A 24,206-nucleotide genomic window follows, 5' to 3' on the forward strand; every position below is an offset into this window, starting at 1 on the left:
ATGCCATCACATCATTTGCCTGGATTTGATGTTTTGTAGGCTTTTCAGTTTTCTTCAACATGTTTTGCTGTTCTCAGAATTAAATAAAGCTGTATTTTTTTAAAACAGTTTAGAAATCAAGAAGCATGTGTCTGGTTGCCATAACAGGTTATTTTATTAATGGCCCGCTCACACATACATAAAGTTATTAATTTCATAACAATACAATATAATGGATATGTTCACAAACGTGTCTGAAATGTTAGGCAAACGCCAACATCACATTCAAACAGTATATCACGATGTAAATATAAAAAGAAATCTCAACATTATATAAGATATGCATGCAGTATTATCTGAGTGAATGAATTTATACTAAACAACACTCAGATGACAGACGTGATGGTAAATACTGAAAATCACTAACCCTGTTTGTCTACAAAAATAATTGACTGAATCATTCATTTAATTCAAATGTGTGCTGGATGTAGCTTTGGGGTCATAAAAGTATAAACAAGAAATAAGAAACAAAAAGCCATTCAAACAACGTTTCCCTCGTCAATAAAGCCTCAAGATTCCCACACAAGGTTTGCGATTGTTTAAACCACATTGTCTAGACAATAAAGTGCTTATTTAACAACCAATATTTATCAGTTTGGACTACCTAAATGCTATGCAACAGCAGGAGAAATCGTTTTTTAGTGACAGATCAGCTTAAAAACCTGTCACTTATTGATATCCCATAGTTGAAACTGCAGGAAAAACATTCAGGACAAGAAAAGAGCAGCAAGGAGAAAGACAAAAGACTCCTCTTAATACCTATAAACGATACTGAAAATATTGACATTGATCAGAGCTATTAAAAAAGTCCAAAAATGTAAAATAACAGATGACATCCTTCAACATACTCTTGCGTCTAACAAGACCTACAATAGACTGCCTAAACAGACAACAGTAGAAAGAGAGAGAAGTGATACACTAATGTCATATATTGATATACTAAAAACACGAAAGCTTTCTGACTCGCCACGTTGAGTGTTCCTGGTCCAACAGCCAAGCATGTCTCCGTTCTCTGTGGGCACGAGTGTGTTATTGTGTGTATATTTAAAAGTCACTGAGGATGGAGATGTCTGCAAATTCTTTGCGATATCGATAAGAATAGAGGGCCAGCAGGAACGCCCACTTCAAACTCATGAAGCTCCACACACACGACAGGTACAGACTGGCAGGATCTGTGAGGGCTGTACACACACACACATTAAAAAGAAAGTGAAACAGTTTTCAAAGTTCAAACAACCGTCCTCCTGTGAGTTTAATGTCATGAAGGACACTTTCTCTTCAAAACATTTCATCTCAGACTGATATGAATGAACATTTAGTACACACCTAAATGTTACAAATACAATGACTTTCACGTGCTTCGGTACGGATCTCTACTCACATTCGTTGTGGGAGACGGCAACACAGAGGAAGGAGATGAACGCTACGACGGAGACCATGGAGAAAATGACGCCTGTGACCAAGAAGAACTTCAGTCCCTTTAACCATGTTCTCCAAAAGTCCTGAAGGTACATTATGTGTGTGACCAGAGTCCATAATGCCAAAACACCTGGAGAAATAGATGTATAAACACACAATGAGCAATAAGAAGTTCAAAGCACATACTAGTTTTGCACGTGACTGAATCTATGAGTCTGCAATTTATTATTGCTTTGTCATATTCTCACATGCATGTAAACTGCTGCGTTCCTGTTTGATTCTTTCGACAGCACTTATTTGCTCTCGGTTCTGCATGCGCTGTTAGATTTACAGAAGAGCACTTTGTGATATTACACAACAAACCATAATCTCCATTTTTAAACAGCGGTGTATGTGGGCAGGATGTTTACTAATCAAAAGTTTTACTTGCCCTCATAAAAAACCCAAATTCTATAAATAATAGGTTAGTTCATGTGAAATATCAAGGAGTGACTGCAGTGTGACATGCTTTATTATGTAAGCCGGGATAATGTGTAGCGAGGCGGTTGTTATAGCGAATAACAACCCCGACAGGCTGAACGGGACCCCGGCGCGAAGCGGAGGGGTCTTGAATCAGCCTGAAAGGGTTGTTATTCGCTATAACAACCGCCTCGCTACACATTATCCCGCTTATTACATGGCTACCTACAAAATAAATAAATAATTTGACACAAAATATTGATTTAAAAAGGAGTTTATTGATTTAAAAATGATTGCATTGCTTCCGCTAAAGAAAATAGTCCGTTCCGCGACCCGACCGCTCTGTTTTTCATGGCTACGGTGTGTTATACTTTGCAGCGGTCTGTTATGTAACGGTTAATGTCCGACGAGGTGTCCATTATCAGGTATTAATGGACGACGGCGAGGCGTGAACCGTCCAATGCGCAGCGGAGTCCATTAATACCTGACAATGGACACCTCGAAGGGCATTAACCCGCTTATACCATGGTCACTTACGAAAGAAAGAAATATTTAATCAATTAATGATACTTTAATGTGTTTTAGAGTAAAAATCGTGAGGGTTTTTATTTATTAAGTCGAGCGCACTATTTAATATCTCCCGTATACAGGCGTTGCCAAGCAACGTGGTCACAGCGACCCGACCGCAGCAGTTGATCAGTGAGTTTGAGCCAGCGCAATCATTTAGAACTGTCATCAGGCAAATTGACGGGACGCCTTTCCTAGGTGTACATTATCACTTTTTAATGGACACCCTGCAGCCAATCAGAATCGAGTATTCACCCAGACCATGGTATAACAAGAAATAACAGACCGCATTCTACATTGGAATTCAACCAAGCCATGTAATAATCCTGTATAATTATTATACAAGCTGTTTTTGTGACCTTGCACATATAGGAATATTTGTACTAATAAAAAACGACCATTTAACTTGTGTGCATCATTTAAAAAAAGTTACTCTGAGGTCCTTAGAGGACAAAAAATGTCCATGTCAAAAAAACTGTCATAAAAATTGGAAGCTTTGGAGCACAGGTCAGGACATTTTGCCAAATTTCCCGAAAATGCTAGTTAAAGTTCCTGCATCGGACTAAAACTTACTGACATTACCAAGGGTATAACTACTTCCTCAAAATTTTGGGAGAATTTTTTGTGACCCCCCTCCCACATACACACATTTTTTCCACACTATTACAAAATGGATATAATGATAAAAAAAGGTTACACTTTATTTTAAGGTGTTGTTGTTACAGTGTACTTATATAAGTACTGAGTAATATTAATTTACAACATGTACTTACTATAGGGTTAGGGTAGGATTAGGGTTTGGTTGAGGGTTAGTTACATATAATTACGCATAATTTACTGTTATTACTATGGTAAGTACATGTAACATATGTAACAAGGACAATGTAAAATAAAGTGTTACCAAAAAAAATGTAAAAGACAAAAATGTCCTTAAGTGAACTGCAAACAGTTAAAATGTGATTTTAAGCGGTGGCCACAGTTACAACATCTGAAATATGCTCTGCTTTACATTTTTTAACCTAATATTTGTTGAAATATTTAATGTGACTGGTCAACCATCTAATAACTGCACAGACCAAAATTCTGTAAAATCATGCCATCATTTGCAGTAGAAACTAGACTGACCAAAGTATAAAACTTGTACTCAAAGTACAAATGTACAGACTAGACCATACTTGCGTAACACAAGCTCAAAGGCCCTGAGTTTGAAGAGCATAGTGACGGATCAAAGTGCACTGAGGAACAAAGGTTTAGTGAAAACCACTGGTCTGGGCGAAATCTCAAATCTTTTGCTTGCATTTATTAAGGTAAAGGTGATACCCTTCTTATCCCATACACAAAGATTTTGGACTAATTTGCTTTAGAAATGGAAACGATGATGTCAGGCCAAGTGTTCGACACAACCCAGTGAACATGTTGAATGGTCGTCTGAGAGCGGATTTGTGTGAAGTACATTTCAAAAGTTTTGGGTCGGACTCCCAAAGTTTTGGGTTGAAAGAAGTCTCATGTTTTTAATCTTTTTATTTAATTTAATCATAAATGCAGTAAAGTAACATTGTGAAATGTTAGTACAATTTAAATGAACAGTTTTCTATTGTAATATATTTTAAAATATAATATATTCCTGTGATGGCAAAGCTGAATTTTCAGTAGAAATTAACATCACAGTGGTACAGCTTGTAAAAGTCTTTACTGTCACTTTTGATCAATTTAATGCATCCTTTCTGAATAAAACCTTCTCTTTTTTAAAATCTTACTGACTCCTCACTTTTGAATGAAAGTGTGTAATATATTATTATTTAATAATTTAATAATCCAATCTTTTTGATCGAAAAGGGTGTACTTTACTGTCTTCTATTCTCTTCGCTTAAGTGCCCTAACTTGCTAAAGGCACAAAAGTAGCAATTACAAGCAAAGTTTACTTAAAAATCCATTATCTATTTGAACACTGTCCTAGGCTAAAATTAATTATTTGCCAACCTAGACAACATTTTTAGCATCCCATGTGCGTTCAGCATCAGTTTATGATGACCAAAATGCTGTCTAGGTAGGCGGCTCACTTGCATTTGAGACACAGCCGAAGAAAGTACCTGATAATCCACCCATCGCGGCTGTCCACGGCTGTTTATATGCGATGTTCCACACTAGAAACGCCGAAAATCCCACCAACATCCCAAAACACGAGTAGCCCACGCGTACATACGTCTTATTGAATGCCATTCCTGTCGTCAAATATACATGAATAAGGAAAACATTATTGAAAAATTCCAAAACAACAAAGAACTATCCAGTTACTAAAAATAGTTGTTCAGGAGCATCCGCTCTTCTGACCTGGAGACAGCGCAAATCCAGCTGCAGTAACAGCTACTAGTGCAGAATTGACATTGACCGGAGTTTTATGAACGACAATAAGACCGCCTCAAACGACCAATCCACGTTTACTGTCATTTATTGCTCCATAACCAGCGTGTTATTGTTGTTGCTCTTCGCCGATGTACAGCAGAGGAGCCCTGAGAGGAGCAAAAGTGAAAAATAATGCGTCCGTTTAACAGAAAACAGCGACTCCTACGGGTATGGATGAAGACGAGACTGACTTGAGTAAGGCTTGAATGCGCAAAATAATGTTAACTAAATGTTTCGAGAATGTCGTGTGATATTAGGCGAGGCCTAATTTGAATTAAAATGGTTATGATTATCATGACGGCAAATGTAAGAAACACTAAGTTAATATACGAAACCTTTATTTTAAAAATACGGTATGTGACCCTAGACCACAAAACCAGTCAACATGGGTCAATTTTTGGAAATTGAGATGTATAGGCTACATCGTCTGAAAGCTGTATAAATTAGCTTTCCATTGATGTACGGTTCATTGTGATAGGACGTAATTCAACTATTTGAAAATCTGGAATCTAAGGGTGCAAAAAAAATCGAAACATTGAGAAAATCACCTTTAAAGTTGTCCATTTATGTTCGCGGTTGTGCTGCATTCACTTACAAAAATAAATGTTTTATATATTTACAGTAGGAAATTTACTAAATATCTTAATGGAACATGATCTTAAAATCCTAATGATTTTTGGCAAAAAAAGATAAATCTATAAATTTGACCCATACAAATATACCCGTGCTACTTAATTGTGACTGGTTTTGTGATCCAGGGTCACATATATTTTCGTAAATGCGGTAGCTGTAGTAATGGTGCTGGTATTAATATAACTAATAATATCTAGGACTAAGTCATCACAGCTGTAGGCAAGTAGTGGAAGAAACGTGGGTGCTGGTGGTTAGCAGTATTATCTTGGAAATTACACATGTGCATATAAACTTTCCCTGGCATCTATGTTGAGCAGGTAATATCACCTCTATGGTAATTTACAAGCGAGTCAGACTTTACTGGTTAATTAATAAATTAAAAAAATAGATGTTTAAATAAATGTTAACTATTTTGTTTTCTCTACACTATGGCAAAAAAAAATGTTTATAGTGTGTAAACGTTACAATATACAGTAAACATGTGCATGCGCATGTTTTTAGTCGCATCATCATTTCTCTGTGTTCGTGTTCACTGTGGTGTGAGAGCGTGAGGCAGAGCAGTAGCACCTCACTGCAGTACACGAGATCCAGGGGGCGGAGTTGGATCCAGATCTAAGGGGTGGAGATTGGTAGGTTTAGGGGTGGGTTTAGGGATCAGAGGATGGAGATTGGTAGGGGATGGAGATGGGTGGGTTTAGGGATCAGGGGGTGGAGATGGGTAGGTTTAGGTATATGTAAGGTGGGAGGAGTTGGATCTGGATCCAACTCCTCCCCCTGGATTTCGTGTTCTGCAGTGAGGACCATCGTTTTCGCGCAAATGAGTGTGCAAAACTGTGCAAATTCCACTAATATCCACTAGATGTCACAAAAACTTAAAACAAGTGCTCCACATGTGGTTGGTCACATGTGATTGTTACCCCAAAAAGTTTGGTAACCATACTTTCCGCGAAAATACCAGTTTCTCCATCTATTGGCCCCATGGCCGTAACCAGGGTTTGAAAATTAGTGAGGTCCGGGGTGAGGTGCAGGGCCGGATTAAGAATTCGGAGGCCCCTGGGCACAATGTGTTGTAGGCCCCCCTTAGGCAGGCCAAATGTATAGTTTGTCAAAGGATATTTGAATTTTGCATTAACAGTTTTAGTTTACTGACTTAAAAGTAACTTTGTTATACTATGCTGGAGTAAATTTCATAAATGATCGTTCTTTCCCATAGGATTTTGTAAAACTATGATGGGTGGACCTCTGTCCCTCTAGGGGGGTTCGGGGGCATGCTCCCCCGTAAGAAAATTTTGTACATTTTAAGGCTAAATGCATCAATCTGGTGCTCTTTGAGAGCTTAAAATTAAGAGCTTCAACGGGCTTCAACCCATGAACTGTGCAAAAAGAAAAAACATTGACTTGTACCTGGACATTAAAGGGGGCTCAAACTTATTTTTTAGTTATGATATAGAGTTTGTCTACATTACATTATCACTGGTGTTTTAGTATGCCAAACAATTAGTGATATATATATATATATATATATATATATATATATATATATATATATATATATAATATGTATATATATATATACTGTATAAGAATATGACACATAGGCCTACTGATGATGAATAAAGTATAAGGCTATTAAATAGCAGTTCCAAAATAGTTTTTGTAAATACAAATAAGTTGGTATGTCAGACCACAATCATTTAGAAATATAGTGCAAAAACACAGTGAAAATAAGTGGCATTTTTGGGTTAAGGAAACAACAGTAACCATGGTAAATACACAATACTAACATGAGCTGTTAATGAACATGACCACTGATCCTGATGAATAGAATGAAAATTGAATGAACATAAACCTGCATGTAAATCATTCCAAACATGAAGTAAGTTGCGTAATTTCATGACTTACAAATTGACATCAACTACGATGTTGTTGCATCATGCTTGTAGTTTCTTTTGCGCTTTATTTATAATAAAGTGACATAAAGCGCTCTGCCGCATTTGCGCGTGTAATTGAAGAGGACGCGCAACGAGACTGACGGGACAGGAAAGTACACTGTAAAAAATTTGGAGTAGGAATTACTTGAAAAAAGCTTGCTAATTTTTTTCACTCAGAAAATGCTAGTAAATTTACAACGTTTGCCAAGTAAAACCTAAACATATTTATCAGTAGCTTTAATTAGAAATCTTTAAGTTAAATTTACTTGGAATATGTAATTAAGTAAACTTTACTTAACCTAGTTAAGTAAAAGTAACAAAGATAATAAGTAATTTAACTTGGCTAGTAAAAGGTCGATTAAAATCAATTTAGTTGAAATTTCCTTTGCATTACATTTCACTCAAACAATATTATTGAATTATACCAATCATTTATAGTATGTGCTTTACTTAGATTATTTAAGTAATTTATACTACATCATGTCAGATGTTAAGTCTCACGTAAGTGCAAATACAGTACCTCAATACTTGGTAGACAATACACAATGACGGTAACATTTGATGGATCATTTTTGTGTTTGAATGTGTCATTTTGAGCAGAAAATTTACTCGAAATGTCACAAAATGGCAAATTACTAATCCTGACAACAAAAGCAATGATAAAACAGTGTAAATACAGCTGGAAAACAGTGAAAAATGAACCTCATTAATTATTCAAGGTCCAGTGCATGATGGGAACCCCAGTATCAGAAAAGTTGAGTAATTTTTACTTAATTTTATTGAGTAGATATGTACGCTTTCATTTCTACTCGCTTGAATTAAGTACTGATATGGAATTTACTTAGTTTTTTTAATTATTGCCTGGACTAACTTTTTCATGTAAATTACATTGTTTTTTTTCAGTAGTATTTACTTAACCAAAAAATCATTTTTTACAGTGTACGTTTTGTTTAGGTGAGAGACTTTTTATTTCGTAACAAGTTACAAATAACGTTAGAATAATGATACAGATCTGTATTATGCTATTGTTTTTGATAGTGTTGTAGCCTACATTTCTTACAGATAATCATGATCATTGCGTTTGTCTTACCGAATTTGGTATCTTCCTGTCAGCAATTACAGTTTGTCTAAGCTTCTTCTTTTTATTAATGCCACGAAAAACATAAAAAAAAAACAAAAAAATAATAATAATGAGAAAAAAAAAAAAAGCTTGTGTTTTGGAAAAGAAAATTAATATATCACTAGCCCTAACATTCAACTTTCCACTTTATTAACGTCCTAAAGTGTCACAATAAATGGGAAAAACGAGTCCAAAAGACGTATAATAGGTGGATCTGGCAACACAGAGGCTGCACCCGCGCCCTCACTCACAACCATAGACTGTAAGCTCACAACGCGCTCTCAAGCCCCGTTCACTGTTCCTTCTCTCAGCGACATGAATTGCAAACACACATATGACGTAGCTTAAACGGCTAATTAATCATTCAGAGAGCTTGAAATTTTATTTTTGAATATAAAAAAATGACCGAGGTCCGGACCTCGGTGACCTCATAGCTGGCTACGGCCATGATTGGCCCTCATTTATCAAAAGTGCGTACACCAAATTTCCAGCGTACACCTGGCGTACACCCAGGGCCGGTTCTAGACATTAGGAGGCCCTAGGCAAAATTCATGTTGGAGGCCCCCCACCCCCAATAAAAAAACACTTGAAACAAATATGATTCCTAACCTTTTTATTTATACAACATTTAATTTTAAAAGCAGTATATTTTTACTTACACAGTACATAAGTTTGGACACATTACTATTTTTAATGTTTTTGAAAGAAGTCTCTTATGCTCATCAAGCCTGGATTTATTTGATCAAAAATACAGAAAAATAATATAGTGAAAATAGTTAAAATTTAAAATAATGGTTTTCTATTTTACTATACTTTATATTTCTGTGATGCAAAGCTGAATTTAGTGCCACGTGATCATTCTGATTTATTATGTTAGAAATGGTGCTTAATATTTATTTTATAACCTGTGATACTTTTTTCAGGATCTTTGATTATTAAAAAGTTGTTTTAAAAAAGTCTTCACTGTCACTTTTTATATATTTAACACATCCTTGCTGAATATTCCTGTTTTTTTTTCTCTGTATTTTTGATCAAATAAATGCAGGCTTGTAGAGGTAATCTCTTTTTTGTTTAATGAAGATGTTATTGTTGTTGTTGTTGTTATTTTGCTGTTTTATTCAATTTATTCACAGTTCCAGAATCCCACTTCAGTAGATGAGCATAAGTGATTTTATATTGCATTGCTACCTTAAATATGCTATACACAAATCAAGTGGAAGAGAAAGACACGATCGCTACTGAGCAGAAAAAAATATATAAAGTGATATTATTGGCGTAATGTCAGGAATCTAATCATCAGCAGAATTTAGAAGATAGACCCATAGATATGAGATCCTTTATTTGAAACATTTAAAAATGTTGTAGTGTGTTGGCTTTTTAACTTAGAATACAGACGTCTTGTCTTTTAATTGTGTAGCTTTTTTACTAGTCAGCTCCCGACGCGATGTTATTCATTGTACGCGCAAATTCAAAGCGTCGCGTCTTGGGCACGTTACGCTCGCGCTCTTTTAAACTCGTAATAAAGCGGTGAATGATTTTTCCAGAAATGACGCTGATCTACAGTACAAGTTTATATTTAGAATACATTGCAATCACTCCAAAATAGATGACGACAACTCACACACCTGCATTATGAGATGTGCTTCTTTGTGTGCTTATTAGGCTTTTGCCTCGCAGCACCTGATGGATGCGTTCTTTACACATACTTTCAGAAGCCGGCACCTGCTTTGTAACGGACACATTAATTGGTTTAACTGTAGTAATGTAACAGTCTATGGTTAAGATAAACATCGTCACTATTTTTAGTTAATAAATAAATATTGAAATAAATTGTAGATAGGACATTTGTACATTTTTTTTTTTTTTTTGTCCCTCTGTCTGGGCCCCATCCAACCAATCGGGCCCTAGGCACGTGCCTAGTTTGCCTTTGCGTTAATCCGGCTCTGCGTACACCCAAAACCACGTTAACTTTGAGATTTATCAATATGGACGTTGGCGTACGGCACGCTCAAATCCTACGCCAGCTCGGGAGGTGGTGTACGCACGTTTTGAGTGCGGGAATGCGCAAAAAAACAACTCCTAACACCACAAAACGCACTGACAAACTAAAAGATATAATATAATATGACCCACTGTAAAAAAAACAACAACAAAGTAATTATAAACTTTGTGTTTATTTTTGTGCAACATGGACTTCAATGTTTAATTTGTGTGACTTTACCAAAGCATTTGAATTGTAGGCATATGTATTCCTTAAGTTGCGAGCCTGTGCGCTTTACCTGACGTTTCAAGCCTTGTTTATACTTTCGCCTGGCTCCGCAGCGCGAGTCTCCGCAGACTGCGCGCGCACCTCCCCAAACGGACGAGGCGTTTATACTCGACGCGCTCGCCGTTGTACTATTCTTTGAAACGATGGTTAGGCCAGGGTTAGGCCCGGCAGGTATGCACGGACTGGGTTTAGTAATGAAAGGCTTCCAATGACCAAAAAAATAATTCAGACTGACAAAATAATAAAAATGCCATTCTTCTTCTTTTAAATAATAATAATAATAATAATACAAATAATAATAACGACATTCTTCTTCTAAATAACAAAAAGCGTCATTAATAATAAAAATCTAGAAATCAATTTTGTTTCTTTCCACTTCCCTGGTTTCGCTTTCTCTTTTTTCAAAGAAGTTTCTCTTTAATTTGCCGTCTTCCGTGTGTCCATGGCGTAAAATGAGGGCGTGGGGGGAGCGGAGACTTGAATATATAGGGGCGTGTTATTCTAATGACGATCGTTTTCAGCCGCGGCATTTATCAAGGGCAGGTATTGCGTACACCAGAATTTCAAAGGTACGCACAGCTTCATAAATCAGGCGATGAGAGGAGTGTAAGCAGGGCCGGAGTGGGGCCACTTTTCAGCCCGGGAGTTTCAGGCCCAAGACCGGCCCACTTTTTCCATGGTGGAATTCCAAATTAGCACTTTTTTAAAATTGGATAAATGAAGCAACAGTTCAGCTCGTACTATTGTGTAGTTAGTATTAATACCATGGGTTAACAAATAATGTAAAGGTTAAATAATAATTCACTTAGACTTTATAAGAAGCAATTGCAACTTTTTCACACAATTCTGACGTTATATTTCGCAATTCTGACTTTATATTTCGCAATTCTGACTTTATATTTCGCAATTCTGACATTATAACACGCAATTGCTACTTTATATCACACAATTCTGACTTTATATTTCGCAATTCTGACTTTATAACACGCAATTGCGACTTTATTTCACACAATTCTGACTTTATAATTTGCAATTCTGACTTTATAACACGTTTTATGATTTTATATCACACAATTCTGACTCTATATCTGGCAGTTCTGACTTTATAAGCAATTGTGACTTTATATCACACAATTCTGACTTTATATTTCGCAATTGTGACTTTATAACACGTTTTATGACTTTATATCACACAATTCTGACTCTATATCTTGCAGTTCTGACTTTATAAGCAATTGCGACTTTATTTCAGGCAGTTCTGATTTTATATCTTGCAATTCTGACTTTATAAGAAGCAATTGCGACTTTATATCACGCAATTCTGACTCTATATCTCACAATTATTTATAACACGCAATTGCAACTTTATTTCAGGCAATTCTGACTTTATATCTCACAATTCTGACTTTTTAACACGCAATTGCGACTTTATTTCAGGCAATTCTGACTTTATATCTCGCAATTCTGAGAAAAAAAGTCAGAATTGCGAGATGTAAACTCGAGATAAAAAGTCGCAATTATCTTTTCAAATGTTTTATTCTGTGGCGGAAACAAAGCTTCCATAGCCTACCTCCTGGCCTCTTCCTCCCATCCATCCTCCCTGACGCGTACCGTTACGGCCGGGGTGTCGTGCCGAAAAGTGATGGTCTGCCGAAAATTGATTGCATTATTTATTGCAATAAGTAGAGGCTTCAATCATTTTGTTATAAGTAGAATATTGTATTTTATGGGTTGTTTTCGACATTTGAAGGTATTTTAACAGGTAAAAAGGGCTGGATTGGTTGGTACACAGCAGGTAAAATAATGCAGAGTCATACGGATATTTGCAAAAGAGATCATGTCTTTATTTTATATATAGCTTAGCGGTATGTTAAGTCATGTTATTATAGGCTACAGTCCGTTTTCCAAATACAAACACGTATTCCATCGGCAACAACAGGCTTCTATTATTTCCTATAATGTAAATGTCATACCTGATTAAGCTATAAACTGCAAACGCTTATTTGGCCACAATTGTTATTATTATGTTAAAAGAAACGTTAAAGTATCACACAGACATACCTTTGCTATTACCACGGAGATAAACTGATGGTTATTTATTTGCACGTTATGTATGTTTAATCCAGCTGTAGACGTTAGGAGACTGGGCGCAATCAATTTTCGGCGGACCATCACTTTTCGGCACGACACCGGCCCAGCTATCAGTAGGCGCCGGCGGAGCCGCGGTAGCCTCCCTGAGAAAACGTTTTGAAAAGACGGGCTATGGACCCAACCATTTCTATAGGAGGGGAGGGGAGAACTCCCTCACATGGTACAACCCATGCTGAGTTGCGCGCTGTGGTGGCAGAATGCGGAACGTGTGTATCCTAATGTAACTAATGTGACATTGAAATGTAAAAAAAAAATAATAATTCCTCGACCGGCCCAAAAGTGAAGCGGCCCACCGGGAATACTCCCGATTCTCCCGATTACCCACTCCGGGCCTGAGTGTAAGCATAATCTTACGCCAATATATACGCCCGTTTCTACGCAAGATTGATAAATGAGGGCCATTGTCTCTACAATGAAACAAAAGACATTTGGTAGAGTCACACACCGTTTCTCATATTAATTCAGTATAGTGGAATACTTATACAGCCAGTAAACTGGTACCCTGTGTCACCTAATATATTTTATTTACTACAGAAAGTCAAAATCAGTATTTAATGATTGTTGATACTGAGAGAAGCAAAAAAAAAAAAAAAAAAAAAAAATCCCCCCCCCCCCACACACACTTTTAGCACTGGACATACAGTAATAATTCAATATAGAACTTTTTTCCAGCAGTCAACTTTATTATAGTAAAACAATAGATTTTTCTCGTTCATTTAAGAAAACGGTTTCCAAGTAATACTCATATAAACACATTTTTGGTCCTGTAAACATTGTAAAAAGCTTGGTAGTCTATCTTTAACACTGAGTTTATAAGAGAAACAACATTGACGATAACATTACACTGTTAATACACACATGGAGAAGAGATCACAGCTAGTTCAACAAAACACCAGAAAGTGCAGTATGTTTTGAAATATTTTTGCATAATACACTTTTTTTTTCTGATACAAAATATGTGGCTTCATTCATGCAAATGAAACAGTGAAGAACTGCATGAACAATGCATAAATCCATTGATCAAAATTCAAATCTATAAAAGTCAGAAAGACAAAGATACAAAAAACAAAGACTACGCAGTCTTGAGGCTGCGACAGGAACTTGTAAAGACACCATATCCCAAAAAAGTCAGACTGTATTTCATGTCTAGTGGAAAGGGCAGACAAAGTTCATATTACGACATCCTGTCATAAGTGCACTCATACGGGCACTCAAGGCACCTCGGGTTCACATGCCATCCTGCGTCCTCCACATCAAGACATATCTTAATCAGAGGTGATGCGCTCAATCATGGTCTCTTTGACAATGCCAGAGAGTAATGTTAGATCCTTGTACTGGATCCAGTCCTGCTCTCTCACGCCCCATACTGTGTCCTCCGGCTGAAATAGAAGATTTTCACAATATTACAAGAATGTTGAAAAGTACTAATAGATTTTAGACTGATTCATTAGAATGACCAAACCATTATCAAAGCTAATAATAATAAATTATGAAATAAAAAGAACACATTTACAAAAAGGACAAAGAAAGCACTTATGAATGTAATCCATACAAGCTATTCACTGATAAACATCCTAAAATTCTATTCGACATGTGTATTCTATTCTATGTGTATTGTATACACAACTGTTTTTTTGCGCATGAGCATGACACGGCAAATGTGAATATACAAAAGCATGAATGAGATATGAAAGCCACGATGGGGGCAGTTATTCAGGTTATAATAACTGAAATTTGGAAAGGAAAAAAATACACACTACTGTTCAAAAGTTTGGGGTCGGTAAGATTTTCTAATATTTTTAAAGAAGCCAAGGCGGCATTTATTTGAAAATACAGTAAAAACAGTATTTTTGATATTTATTTATTTTATTTTACAATTTAAAATAATGTTTTTTTAGGTAATTTTTTGTAATTTATTCCTGTGATGCAAAGCTGAATTTTCAGCATCATTACATCAGTCTTCAGTGTCACATGATCCTTCAGAAATCATTCTAATATGCTGATTTGCTGCTCAAGAAATCATTATCATAATTATCAATGTTGAAAACAGCAGAAATATTTGTGGAAATCATGACTTATTTTTCAGGACTCAAGAAATAAAAAGTTCAAAATGTCCTTGAAACATTATAAATGTCTTTACTGTTACTTTTGTTCAATGTAATCCATCCTTGCTGAATAAAAATCAAACAAACAAAAATCTTACTGGTCCCCAATATGCTTAAGGACACAACAGTTTCCTTATCAGTGATGGAACCAACAACCTTCCAATTTCAAACCCTGTTCCCAGATGCAAGAAAGTCCTTAAGTTAAGTAAAAACTCCTACGCCATACAACAAATATATATAGACCTCACCTTTTCTTCTTCATCGACATATATAAGGATCACATCTCCCTTTTCAAACAGCAGAAGCACACCTTCATCTGAGTCCTGATTCTCCAGAGCAACAGCCTATGGAAAAGAATAAAACAAAAACAATGATAACCCACACAAATACAAATCAATGACTTTCCTCGTTTTAACACTTCCAAAGACACTGTACCTTATCGAGGAAGCCAGGAGGATTTTCATACTCTGTCTTTTGGGCTTTAACATCTTCCTTTGCTTCCTCCGTCTTGCTGTTTCCCGTTGTATTTTGATCCCTCTCTCCTTCTTTTTTCTTGGAGAAGCTGGGTATTCGAGGACTGGGGACAGGTGCTGTTTTGTCTTTGTCGCCCGATAAGGGCTTAGCCTCATTGTCTCCATCTGCAGATGCATGATGGGTGTCTTCTGATTTACTTTCCTCCTCTTCACAGTGCTCAGTGGCCACTGAACCTTGATGTTCCTGGCCATTTGCTTTCACAGACTCATCAGTGGTACTTTCTGACATGTTTTCAGCGGCTCCCACGGATCGAACCCCTTCACCCTCCGAACACAAAGACTGCCGTTTGGGTGTGTTGGGCTCACTGTCAAAAGAGTTCGACTCCGAGTCTGATATTTCAGATGCTGTGCTTCCTGTGCTCTTGGAGGAAGTGTGCGAACGCGTGTCCGTGAGGGTGTCGGGCATGCTGAGCTTGCTTATGCCCGGATGATCCGAAGGGAAGGCGGTGTTGCAGGGGATGGGCGCAGAGATCGTGACAGACTTTCTCTTCTTAGATTTAGAACTAAACAAAAGAGGAAGAAAACAAGGGACAATAAAAAGACAGAAAGTCTTTGATTTCTATGGAAGCTTCCACCACAGAATAAAAAATAAAAAAGGAAGTTGCGACTTTTTATCTCACAACTCGGAATTGCGAGAAATAAAGTCCTTTCAATTCTGAAAGTTCTAAAATTTTACATTTCTTGCAATTCCCAGTTTGTATCTCATAATTCTAACTTTATTTCTCACAATTTTGAGTTTATAACTTGCAATTCTGACATTTTTTCTCAGAATTGCAAGATATAAACTGAATTTTAAGAAAACAAATCAGAATTGTGAGATAAAAAACTCAATAAAAAAGGTAATTGCAACTTTTTATCTCACAATTGTGAGTTTCTGTCACAATTCCTACTTTTTTCTCTTTATTGGTAAACCGACGTCCTACTTTTAAAGACGTGCAATATACAATGGCCGCAAAAAGTATATGAGCACTTAATCTACACTTACATAAACAGATGATTCAAGATCTTTACTTACAATTAAGTTACACTTTCCTTTGCAATGCCATCTAACCAACTTTTTAAATAATTATTTTATGCTATTTTATGAAATATTACAATTTAAAATAAATGTTTTCCATTTTAATTATTTATTTATGTGATGGAAAAGATTAACTTTCAATCTAATACGCTGATTGGATGCTCAAGAAATATTAATTATTATCGATGACAGAAAACAGTTGCTGGGAAATGTGATACATTTTTTTGTCATGATTCTTTGATTAATTGAAATGTGAAAGTTCAAAAGAAAAGCATTCATTTAAAAAGTTTTGTAACCATATAAATGTATTTACGGTTACCTTTCTTTAATTTAATGCGTCCTTCGTGAATTTTTAATTTTTTTAATTTTTGAACTGTGGAGTAAGTTTTCTTCAAATTCGTACAGGTGTCCTATCAGGGTAACCAAAAGTAAGATGTTCATCATGTTCCATTAAGTTGGCAAACACAAGTTTTGTGAAAGGTTTTACTGGAAAAGTGTTTGTGTTATCGTTCTTATTATTATTTTGTATGAAATTACATTCATGCATTTTGAATATGGACCAATAGGGGATCAGTAGATCTTCATAGACATTAATTATTTCCAAATAAAGATATTACCTGTTCAGGCCTTTGATGATGAAGGGTTTGGTGGAGTGCTGATCCTCAAGCTTCTTCATCATATTATAAATATTGTGATTTAACTGAAACATGAAATTAAATTCTGTCATTCAGCAACATTGACCTCTTTAACTTAAGATTTGAACATTAAACAATGTTACTGAAAAGGAAATGTTGTGAGTCATAATGAGGTGTATTTTCCAAGTTAAATAAGTAAATGTAATTAATAAAACCCTGGCATTTCAATGACAAAGAAGAGGATACTATGTATGTCCATCCCAGAAGTACTCTGATGCTCCTTTTCTGTTAAGTGCAACAGCAAACATTAAGCACAAAGTAAAATAAAACGCAAATGTTGCATTCTTACCACACTCATTTCCTTGTAGAAGACATCCCGCAGGTTTGAGATGTTCTGGAACATGGTGACGTAGCAGCTTATCCGGCTGAAAACAGGAAGACAATGTAGCCAAATTAAATTACATTATTATTATTATTATTATTAGAGACCTCGTTGACAGGAAGGAATTGGCTGAATTTATCTCTTTTATGGGTGTGTTCACATGTGTAGTTCGGTTCTCTTGGTTCTTTTGGTCCGGACCAAAAAAGAGAAAACTATACATTTAGTCCTAGTTCGCTTTGCGTTCACACTTATTAATCCAAAGATGTAAAAAAAAAAAAAAAAAAAACAGCTTTTATGACATATATTTTGCGACGAAACTTGGGCTAAATACATTCGCTGTATATGCGTACTATGATGGTATATGATGAGCTGACAACTTGTGAAGCGCTTATAAAATATTTAAAGGAGTCAACAGCAGGATACCCTCCTTCACACACAAACTAAGATCTGCTGCGAGGAGACACGGTCCTAATGCCTGTACCAAACTATGATGGGCAACATCGCAACTATGGCAAGAAAAGACAGATATGCTTGAGCATTTTGTCTTTTTTAGGCTCGCATCTAGTGATATAATTACCTGGTTTTGGTTTGTTTACAGTACATGTCTTTGTTCAATGTTGCGTTGATATTGTTTCAGCGGTCTCGTCTTTTTAGCGTTCACACTTATTCAAATGAACCGTACTAACAGAGCAGACGCACCAGGGTTTGTTTCAATCGAACCAAACATTCAAAGTGTAATCACACCCTAAGTTTCATTTTTGTTAATAAAGCTGTACCAACCTTTGATAGAGGACAGGCAGCTCCTCTCTTAACTCCTTGTTAATTTCTTCAAACACCTCCTGGGCTTTACTGAACTCCTCCTCGGCCTGAGAGGAATCAGCACCAATGGTCATGTGATGAGCTATAACAAACTAGCAATATGAACCATTTCTAAAATGGGAGATTTTAATGATCAAATATGAGCTGACCTTGCTTGTTTTGGCCTCATCTCTCTTCTTAGCGTTCTGTAGCGCCTCCAGATGATGACGAGCTGAATCATAATCAACCAGCTTCCTTCCTCGTTTAGCCACTCTTTCCTGCAATGTTACAGTATTAGAGAATTTAAAGCTACAGTAAACTTAAGAATGATTTTGAAGTACCACGTAAATACTATGAGAATTTAATAAGCATTCAATGCTTTGGTATGTATCAAGATACCATGGTATTAGCATCTTATACTATCTATCACTCTAAACTAAAGCTGCGACAAAGTTATAGCTCCCCCAAGGAATTTTTGTTTTGTTAAACAATATCAAAAAGTCTAAGAAAACTTTAGATGACAGCCAAATTGTCAAGGCTAAAAACAGTCATTCAACACCAAGCCTGACAACCTTTCAAAAACACACTAAACAGACCTAGGCTATAGATAGTGAACACATAATTTATCACGTTCAGGTTTGTAATTTGGCAGTTATACAAACTTTGACATCTTGAAACTGTCCGGTGTAATTCTCCATTGTTCGAACGACTTGATCACTCAGCTTCTCCTCATAATCATTCCACAGGAGATCCTCACTCTGTAATATCAAGCCAGAGAGATGATGAAGGCAAGGAAGGTAAAGATTTCAACTATTAAATGTCATAAAAAAAGGCCTGATCTACCTCAATAATGACAGTCAGATCTTCGACTCCATGCCAGTCTGGTTCATAGATATCTTTAAGAGTCTGGGACAGGCGCTTGGATGATTCATGCATCACTGAGAAACAGTGTACAAAACATCATGTGAGGACTTCTTTTAAAACTGTTACATAATCTGGCAGTAGTACTAAAGCTCTGTCTATTCCCAACAAGTCACTGCAAGTAACAAAGCTGTGACTGTAGTAACAAGAAATTATGAAATCAACCAATGAGCTTTCTTAAGTATCTTATGGTAGTCATCAAGCTCTGCAAAACATACAGTGCTGGACGGAAATTTGATTAATAATTACATTCAATGTATACACCAGTTTATTCCGTGGTATATTATAAATTCATAATCTGTTCTCTAATACGGCAGTTTCATAAACTGTTTTAGATTCAGCCACATTCAGAGATTTAGCATGGATACCAATTCATCCTTTTAGAACACCTGTGAGATGGGGCTAAAAACACATGCGGTGACTTTGGTTTCTATCAAAAGCGCGCGAATGGTTTGCGTAACAAGACCACGAACATCTTGCGTCTTCCTCAAACTCAGTAACCCCTTCATATTTTCATATAGCTCTGCAAACATACATCTGGGCAGTACGCCCACAATTCAATCGGGAAGGTCACCTATTCTTGTAGACATTTACACAATAAGCATTTTCAGTTCCATTATTGACAGACATTCACTTCCCCAAATGCTGAATCGGAGAAAGAAACACAAACCAAGACCATCTCATCTCACTTTCACTCTCACCGAGCAGCCTATGGCACAATTAGCAAGTAATTGCAAATCTAAAATCTGAATCAATTAAAACAAGTATTATAAAATACAAAGTTCTGTAGAGTGCTCAAATTAATTCTTCAATTGATTCAAAAGATTCAGTCAGTAGATTTCAATACAAAAAATGTCTGCATTTCAATTCAGTAAGACAGTAGTACCTTTAACAGCATTGTAGTACGCTTTAACATCCTTAAAGAGTCTGACGCCATCAGTCTGGAAAGAGAAAAGAAACAATCACATGTTTGTCCAAAGGCTAAAGGTTTATTAAAGGGACAGTTCACCCAAGAAGAAGAAGAAGAAAGAAACTCATACAGGTTTGGAGGGTGAGTAAATGATGACCGAAATTTCATTCTCTCAAGTTGTTCCAAACCTGAGTTTATGAGTTTTTTCTTCTGTTGAACACTAAAAAAGATATTTGAAAGAATGCTGGTAATGAAACAGTGGACGGCACCCACTGACTTCATTAGTTACTATGGAAGTCAATGGGTGCCGTCAAATGTTTCATTACCAACATTCTTTCAAATATCTTTTTTAGTGTGTCATTTTTGGGTGAACTATCCCATTTCAAAAATGTTTGGTTACTTTTATAGTCAAGTGCATTTTGAAACGTGTACCCTCAAGATCTTTAACATGCATATTATGGGAATCGAAACTTTCTGAATAAAAATAGAAAATGTGTAGGTGGCAAGGAAATTAGTTCAATGGAATTTACTATTGGGTTCTTGAAGCTACTGTTTGTGGAAAGTGGATTAAAATAAAACATGAAAACTTCCATGCATGTAATATGTAAATGTACATTTTATTTATAGTTGAAAGTAGCAGCCTCTTGACTTGGTTGCATCTACAGAGTGTAAACCATCTATGAGTATTAACCAAATATAATATATTCTCAGTGCTACGAAGCATGCAGGACATGGAATAGGATGTGAAGTTCCTAAGTGAGAAACTACATCAACACAGGTGTACTATAATAAAAGTTTGTTAGTGTTGTTAATGAAAAGCATTACCAATCAAGTATAGCATTTTATAGGGGGTTCATGGGTTGGTTGAGGGAATAAATGGGATCAGAATAGGCCAGAAAAGGTCAACCTTTGCTGAAAAGAAAGAGCTGCCGTCGCTTATTGACATTTTCTAAAGGTGGAGTTTCCTGTGCTACTTTCAATAATCATTCTGTCAGTGTTCATACAACACAACACAACTCACCTCACCTAGTCCAGTTACTTTAAATAGCAATGTCCTAATGTTGAGCGGTGACCCCATTTAATGCAGACTATAAATTGTTTGAGGTAAAAAAATCGCCATGTTTTTCTCTCTCTCTCATACATACCTGTTGCTTGTTCAAGTTGGAAGAGCACTCCTCAAACTGCTCATCTTTCGTCTCCATGGCTTTGCCCAGCTTCTGCATGACCTACAACCAAGTTGATCACACTGCAGTCAGACATGATGTCAGGTAGAAGATCAAGAGTTGTCATTGTATGGCCACTGAAATATGACTCGCCAGGCAGTTCCACATTTATTCTCGAATATCAATTGCAGCAATTGTTCCTTGTGATGAGGAAAGATCAGAAATGCTCTAGTGGACACTACATTTCCCGAATTAAAACAAATGAGTGGTTTTAAGATAATAAGATACTGTGTGCAGTCTGCAAAAAGAGTGAAATCTAGAAGAGGAGGTGAGCTTAGGGAGGAAGTGATTGAGGCAGGAAGTGGCAGTCCTTGTGTTCACAAAAGTGAATTTAAAACAACAAAAACAACAAAAAAACAGCTCTACAACTCACAATATTTTCATATCCTGTGTACATTTGTACCATTTTTCTTCAGGACTTATAAATACGTACAAGTAGAATAATGTTGGATAGTCACACACAAAATAGCCTACACATCCAGAGCAGCATGACCTGAGAGCCAAGGTCCTGAACTAAACAAAAAAACCACACCTACCTTCTCTTGTGCTCGGTTCATTGATTTCTGAAAGCGTTTGGCCAGGATGCCAGCTCCCGCGCCGATGTTGCCCCCAATGTTGGCACCTTGTTTTCCCTCTGCCATCTTCACTTCTGATCAGCTGGCACACAGAGCGATCCTTCTCTTAGATGTCTCAGCGCTTCCTTCTATAAACTGACGGTTCCTGGGCGGAGTGAGCAGAGAGAGTGGGTGTGAAAGCATTCGTGGTGTGTTAGTGTTAGTTTCTACTTAATAGTTTCAAAGACTCAAACTTACGGGACCCCACGTCACACTAACCGATTGTGCAACATTCCACTGTCGTGTCCAAACGCGTTTGGTATATTGTCATCGACGTGCGACTGCACCATCAAGAAGTTTACTAGTCAGCAGTGTTTCCTGTGGGTTTAACGCTAGCAAAAGTCACAGCTATATTTTAATATAGTCATGTCACACTAAAAACCTTTAGCGCTATAATGATATGCTGTGCACTTCAGACTGAGTGGATTATGTTTGCTGGACAATTGTAACGTTTAATGGCAAAACACCCGCTCGAAACTGTTTAAAAACTAAGTAAATTGGCGGGCGTAATTTTTTGGAAAACAACGTATAAAGCCTCCGTACAACCAGACTATCAGAAATAGTCCGATAGACTCTGTAAACATAAAATGTGACCACATGGTAAACAATCTGAATACTTTGAGACGGCTCTCTGAAAATGCCTTTAGTTTAAGGCGGGACTTGTGCAAAATGAAATATCATATTATACCACTCATAGCCTAGGCTACTAGCCTACTTTAGGGGAGCGCGGGGCACAACGTAACATGGGGCTAGTTGTAACACACTTGTTTTAAATACTTCCACAAATGCCAGGATGACGAAACTTGGTGTATTTACTAGTTGCCATATCAACACTATATAGAGAAAAAATGCGCCAAAATTATTATTTTTTTGGAAGATATCCATAGACATTTATTAAACCATAGCAAAAGTAAATTTCTTACTTAAGTTATTTTTTCATCTCTATTTTTTGTGTTTATTTAAAATTAGACAAATCTGATATTATTTTAATCTCCAATATGTTATTTAACAGTTCTTTAATGCTTCGCTGACTAGCAGAAGACACTAGCATTTAAATCCCAGTTGTGCAGGCGGGGCGTGTTGTAACCATTTTTACAGTCTATGGTTGTAACACTGCGTTACAATGTGCCCCTATTAGAAATATGCTATTATATTCTTCAGTTTTATTAATTTTATTGAGAAAACGTGGGAAAAAAAGGTGAATAAAGACTGAGAGTCAATGTTCAGAAATTACTAATTATTTGTTTGTTTTGAACTATGTTGTATAGCTGTGTTTTCCTGTGTTCGTAGTCAAAACTCAAAAATGAGTTTATATTTAATTATTAAAAATTGCCATTATTTTATATGAAAAAGTTTTTAATTGTATTTTATTTAGAAAATATTTTAGTTTGTCTTGTATATTTTTTTATTAGATCAGATAATAACAGCTGTCATATGTCATGTTACAATGTATACCCCTCACATGTTACAATGTACCCCACCTATGGGGCATGTTGTCACATTTCACTTCCATTCTTTCGGGGTATATCCAGAAAAAGGTATATACTGTATTAATAACACAAAACCACATAATTTTACTAGACATGTGGCAAATTAATGTGGGAAAAAATAAATACTCTGAACCATAAGTAGATTTACACAAACTGAGAAAGTCAAAAAAGCGTTACTTTGTGCCCCGCTCTCCCCTATTCAATGGTAGGAGTAGTAGGCTAGTATTTAGTATGCGATTTTGAATTAAGCCAGGGATCGGCTGGTTAGTTTTTTCGGTCTAACATACATAACAAGAACATAACAATACTTAGCCCAATAATAGAAAATACTAACATATATCAAGTTTTTATTAGGCCTAATATTTTTTTCCCCTCTCAAGTCCTTTTATTTTTGTTGTAGGCTATGTGATCAAACTCAAACTCTCCTTATTAATCTCTACTACTGTAAATCACTACATCCAGCCAAAACTGATATGAGATAGGCTACACATTAAACTATTTGTTCTACAAGAAGTAGATATAATTTCAGATGTCATTTGCAGGCAAAACAAAGAACGGTCTTGTTCTCTGTTTAACTCAGCTGGAA

The 24,206-nt window shown here is 36.3% G+C and overlaps 2 protein-coding genes across 3 annotated transcripts; both read right to left on the reverse strand.

Moving 5' to 3' along the window:
- Positions 1-130: 130 nt before the first annotated feature.
- slc48a1b (solute carrier family 48 member 1b) lies at positions 131-5,053 on the reverse strand. Its single transcript, XM_081379986.1, has 4 exons — positions 4,816-5,053; positions 4,575-4,706; positions 1,421-1,588; positions 131-1,220 (listed from the first exon to the last, which is right to left on the reverse strand). The coding sequence occupies exons 2-4, from the start codon at positions 4,702-4,704 to the stop codon at positions 1,084-1,086; spliced, it is 435 nt and encodes a 144-aa protein (XP_081236112.1). The 5' UTR covers positions 4,705-4,706; positions 4,816-5,053; the 3' UTR covers positions 131-1,083.
- Positions 5,054-13,628: 8,575 nt separating this feature from the next.
- On the reverse strand, positions 13,629-22,796 carry bin2b (bridging integrator 2b). 2 transcript variants are annotated; one of them, XM_081379971.1, is made up of 13 exons: positions 22,329-22,796; positions 22,053-22,236; positions 21,439-21,519; positions 20,270-20,324; positions 19,306-19,400; positions 19,125-19,220; positions 18,633-18,740; positions 18,445-18,530; positions 17,632-17,707; positions 17,265-17,347; positions 15,532-16,132; positions 15,345-15,440; positions 13,629-14,370 (listed from the first exon to the last, which is right to left on the reverse strand). In XM_081379971.1, exons 2-13 carry the CDS (start codon positions 22,155-22,157, stop codon positions 14,257-14,259), a joined length of 1,596 nt encoding a protein of 531 aa, XP_081236097.1. In that variant the 5' UTR covers positions 22,158-22,236; positions 22,329-22,796; the 3' UTR covers positions 13,629-14,256. The 2 variants fall into 2 exon arrangements, with proteins under 2 accessions (XP_081236097.1, XP_081236098.1); XM_081379972.1 differs by having other exon boundaries at positions 22,350-22,532.
- Between the last annotated feature and the right edge of the window lie 1,410 nt (positions 22,797-24,206).

Source organism: Scardinius erythrophthalmus (genome assembly GCF_964197995.2).
Source record: "Scardinius erythrophthalmus genome assembly, chromosome: 12".
Lineage (NCBI taxonomy): Eukaryota > Metazoa > Chordata > Actinopteri > Cypriniformes > Leuciscidae > Scardinius > Scardinius erythrophthalmus.

What these genes read in the sequence shown, in the direction of transcription:
- slc48a1b (XM_081379986.1), bottom strand. Translation starts at nt 4,704, where the DNA reads ATGGCATTCAATAAGACGTATGTACGCGTGGGCTACTCGTGTTTTGGG. An exon ending in CGCGATGGGTGGATTATCAG is followed by an intron (nt 1,589 to 4,574) that starts GTACTTTCTTCG and finishes CTATTTCTCCAG; the next exon opens with GTGTTTTGGCATTATGGACT. An exon ending in TGCCGTCTCCCACAACGAAT is followed by an intron (nt 1,221 to 1,420) that starts GTGAGTAGAGAT and finishes GTGTGTGTACAG; the next exon opens with CCCTCACAGATCCTGCCAGT.
- bin2b (XM_081379971.1), bottom strand. Translation starts at nt 22,157, where the DNA reads ATGGCAGAGGGAAAACAAGGTGCCAACATTGGGGGCAACATCGGCGCG. An exon ending in ATCTGACTGTCATTATTGAG is followed by an intron (nt 19,221 to 19,305) that starts GTAGATCAGGCC and finishes TTGATATTACAG; the next exon opens with AGTGAGGATCTCCTGTGGAA. An exon ending in ATGAGGCCAAAACAAGCAAG is followed by an intron (nt 18,531 to 18,632) that starts GTCAGCTCATAT and finishes GATTCCTCTCAG; the next exon opens with GCCGAGGAGGAGTTCAGTAA.